General features: G+C 36.8%; 1 protein-coding gene across 1 annotated transcript; it reads left to right on the top strand.

Annotated features, from left to right (window-relative positions):
• Positions 1–2,799: 2,799 nt before the first annotated feature.
• LOC149226246 (protein S40-1-like) lies at positions 2,800–3,411 on the top strand. Its single transcript, XM_089375248.1, has one exon. The coding sequence runs from the start codon at positions 2,800–2,802 to the stop codon at positions 3,409–3,411; it is 612 nt and encodes a 203-aa protein (XP_089231374.1).
• The last annotated feature ends 560 nt before the right edge of the window (positions 3,412–3,971 follow it).

Here is a 3,971-nt window from a genome sequence, read left to right as displayed (position 1 = left end):
GAAGCTGCCATTGGAGCATCCAATGTTGTGCTCAATCCAACAATTCAATTTGCTAATGTTAAATTTGATGAAGACTTGTTATATCATTATGTACGGTTGCATATGTTGTAACGAGAACATGATATCAACATGATGTTATTCCATGTGAAAATCCCACTTGAATCTAAAAACCAAGTGCAAGACAACCTGTGTGCAAAAGTGCAGGTTAGTAAGGAAGTTTGAAGAGACAAATATAGAGACAAAGAAAGAAATACAGATAGAGGAAAAGCCAAAGAAGGAAGCCCATAAGGAGAAAACAAAGACAAAAACAAAGGTAGAGAAGGAAGTGCAACAAGAGAAAGCTCTCATTGTAGACAGAAGAAACAAAACCAATATGGTTTTGCAGATATTTTTACACAACATTTATTTCCAATTTGCAGGTAAACTGGATGATTATGACGAAGAGTTAAATTTTCTTGAAATATGGCTTGCAACACCATGTCTTGATGGAGTCTGTGTAGAGTTTGTAGCAATGAACGTTGAAGACAACTTTGATGATGAAAATATTAATGAAATTTTCAGGTATTAGAGTCTTGAAGAGATGAAATTATATTATAGACTTATGTTGCAACAAAAGATGGATGATGAAAGGAACACTACAGAACATGACATGTGGTAGCACTCCACATGTAAGCCGATTTTTGAAGAGGTCCAAGACATGCTTAGAGAACCTCGAACAATGGAAAACCTGCACTAGCAAATGGAAAAACTAAGGCTTGAAGGATACAACAAAAAGAAAAAGTTTAAACAATTTAGAACTATAGAATCTGGAAGAAAAGAAAAAGAAAAGGAGGTCCAAATGATCTCAATTTTTTTCCCTAGCTGAGACAAAGACTAGCAGACATCTTAGCTTAATTTTTTTTATGTGGTTGTAATTAAGGGGAAGTGTTGAAGAATCTAATTCCAACCATTTGCTAGGTGTCAAAACCATCCATCCAAGTTTCCTAATTCAATTTCAATTGGTCAAGTTTAGTTCAGTGTCACTGCAGTCATTTATTACTAATATCTCGAATTTAACTATTTTCAATATTGAGAAAAGCAATTCTGTGCTCAACAATTTTCAATTTTTGTCATACAAAAGGTGGTATTCTCTTTTTAAATAATTAATATATGTTCTTATAATGAATAATATTAAATATATTACATTGTTGTTAAGTTTCTGTTCGTTAAAAAAGTATATGCTGCATAAATGATTATTGGTGTGGTGTGGTTATATATGTTGCAGTTAATTAATTATGTTCTGAAATAAGCGGAATAATCACATAGCAATGGTAGCTTATTGGTATATGTCGTGGATCAATCACATTTATCAATTTTATAATGATGGCAGATTCCACATGTCTAACCAATATAGATTAAACTGAAAGTCAAAAGTAAGACCAACAACTGTACTTACTTGTAATAAATTCAGGTCGTGAATACTTTAGATAAAGTTAAATATGTTCCGGACCACTCGCTTTTCTACAATTTCGCACGTCTATTCGGAGAATTATATTAACGCAAGTTTATTCTACTTCGTCCTTCTCTAATACGCATTACTGGTAAACGAGAGTGGAATTCAAAACAAATTTTTTTGAATATTTTCAAATCTAGAATGCCCAGTCTGACAATTTTAACAAAGAATGTTTAGATTTTGAAGAATTCTTAGTTGCTTCAAATTCCATCCCTCATTACCTGCACAACTAATAATACGTTAATCATTGCGGGATTGTTAATGTTAATGCTATTCACAACGATGGCATAGAGCCCAACATGTACGTTGACTTCGAACAGTAAAGTGCCAATTTTGAGAATTCGTCGGCAGTATCCTATTGGTCCACGGAAGGTCCGGGCGCTAATAATGATTCCAAATGAATGTGAACGGTATTCACCGACCTTATCCCTACAATCAAAATAATGTCTCTGTATACCATGAAATAAAATTCGTCTCCACGTTTTAGTATCCAAAATAATGAAAACATGATTTCCGTCTAAATTAGAGTTACCAGGCTTCGGATCCAGTAATTTTTTTATGGATCGAATTATTTTTCGATGCTGCTAAATCTACTTCCTTATAAAAAACCAAATTAAAGAAAAGCAACAATATTCATAGGTATAGCGAATCGGCGATCACATCAAAACAACAAAAGTGCAGGATGGCCGGTGTCCTCGGAAACATATCGTACATTATCCTTAATAAAAAAATTGAGCCATGGAACTTTCAAGACTAGGGGATGCTGGCATTGCCGGGGGCATGAGGGTAGATTGAACAATGAAGTCAGTTGTGGTGGTAGCAGGGAACACTGGGGCGTGAAGGGTGGAGGGGAACGACGACTGATGTTCCTCACTACTAACCCGATGCCATCAATATTTGAATTCCGCTCCTCAAGGAATACAAATTTTATCGGGTGTAGTAATTGTGGTTCTTGATTTCGGTCGGATGGAGTACAACAACACGGGTGGGTAAACCGGTTCCAAACAACTGCTTAAAGAAGAGTTTTAACCCTCAGCACAGAGCTCCCATAAAAAACGAACCTTACAAAGAGGACTATGATGGTAAGCACTGCGCTGGAACTGAGAATTAGCCAAATTTGAGAAAAATTACCTAGAATTAGTTCAATCAGAGGATTTAGGTAGGCTCTTAGGGCTGGGCTATCTAAATTTCTGGAAAACTTTGTGTAGAATTTCTAGGTGGAGAAGGAAAGCCTAAAATTGGCTCAATCTGTGTAGCCTGATAGAAAATTTTACGAGTAGGATCTTGAAGAAAGCTCTTGGGTAGCTATGGATGGGAGTAATTCTATGTTGGGGAGGTCCAAACCTAACGAGAATTATCATATTTACAAGCTCCTTGGGCCTCCGCAATCCGAAAGTATTTCTGATCATTGCGAGAGAATGGAAGAATATAATGAAGAGGATATATGGGGTGGTGTTGATGATGCCGAGACCAAGCAGATTGGCTTACAGGAGAAGGGTTGTATTGTAGTTACAGGATGCCGATCTAAGGGGATTGAGGAGGAGAATAGTAGTTATGGCACTAATTCAGCGAAGATTCCTTGGAAGGGTTCATGTCATGAGGAGAAAAATAAGGGGAGAACAACGTATCAGTCTTCTGCTCCTGTGAATATCCCTGACTGGTCTCAGATAGCATGGAAGGAAAAGAGGAATGAGAATTACAAGAGGACAAGTCTTGCAATAGTTGATAAACATAACAGTGATGATGATGAAGCTGATAGTGATTTTGAGAGGATCCCGCCTCATGAAGTCATTGCCAAGCAGCTTGCCCAGAGAGAAACAACTTCCTCGGTGTGTGAAGGTGTTGGGAGGACTCTCAAAGGCAGAGATCTCAGCCAGGTACGAAATGCGGTTTGGAGGAGGACTGGTTTTATTGAATGAAATTCATTTTCGAAGAAACTTTTCTATGTATTCCAATTTCCTAAATATCCCTTGAATTACATATTCATGGGTGTTAGCCTTATGGATCAGTCTGTAATTGAAATCATAAGGGTTTCATTGTACGCCATGCTTTTTGATCGTTTCGTTCTTAATATCTGAAAATCGAAGTGTGATGATCATATTGATAACATGAGTTCTAGAAACAATAGCCAACTTTGTACATATTCACTGCTTTGTTTTATCCTATTATCTTGCAGTTAACTTCCAAAATGGTCTTAATGGATTTTAAAACAAAATTGCTGAGTAGATCTTAAAACAAACACACGAAAATAATATTCTAGATCACAGATGATGAAAGGCTGATGTATTCACTACGTGAAATACACAAAGTAATAGTTGAAAGCCACTGATGCGGCTATGCTCGAACGATATACCAGAGTGAGCATGCCAGAGTTAGTTCTCGAACCCTTTTGTCCAGCGTTGTCCTGAAAAGTTCCAGAGGAACATGTCTCCTGAGGTTGATGACTACTATACCTTGTCTATTACATGAGAATAAAATG

The sequence above is a fragment of the Pinus tabuliformis genome, chromosome J (assembly GCF_031772625.1).
Source record: "Pinus tabuliformis cultivar Carrire ecotype Pingquan chromosome J, CPIR1, whole genome shotgun sequence".
NCBI lineage: Eukaryota > Viridiplantae > Streptophyta > Pinopsida > Pinales > Pinaceae > Pinus > Pinus tabuliformis.
Note: the sequence above shows the minus strand (reverse complement) of the source record. Positions and strands in the feature narration are given on the sequence as shown.

Bases quoted from the DNA above. Each gene is read 5' to 3' on its own strand.
- LOC149226246 (XM_089375248.1), top strand. From the start codon at position 2,800: ATGGATGGGAGTAATTCTATGTTGGGGAGGTCCAAACCTAACGAGAAT.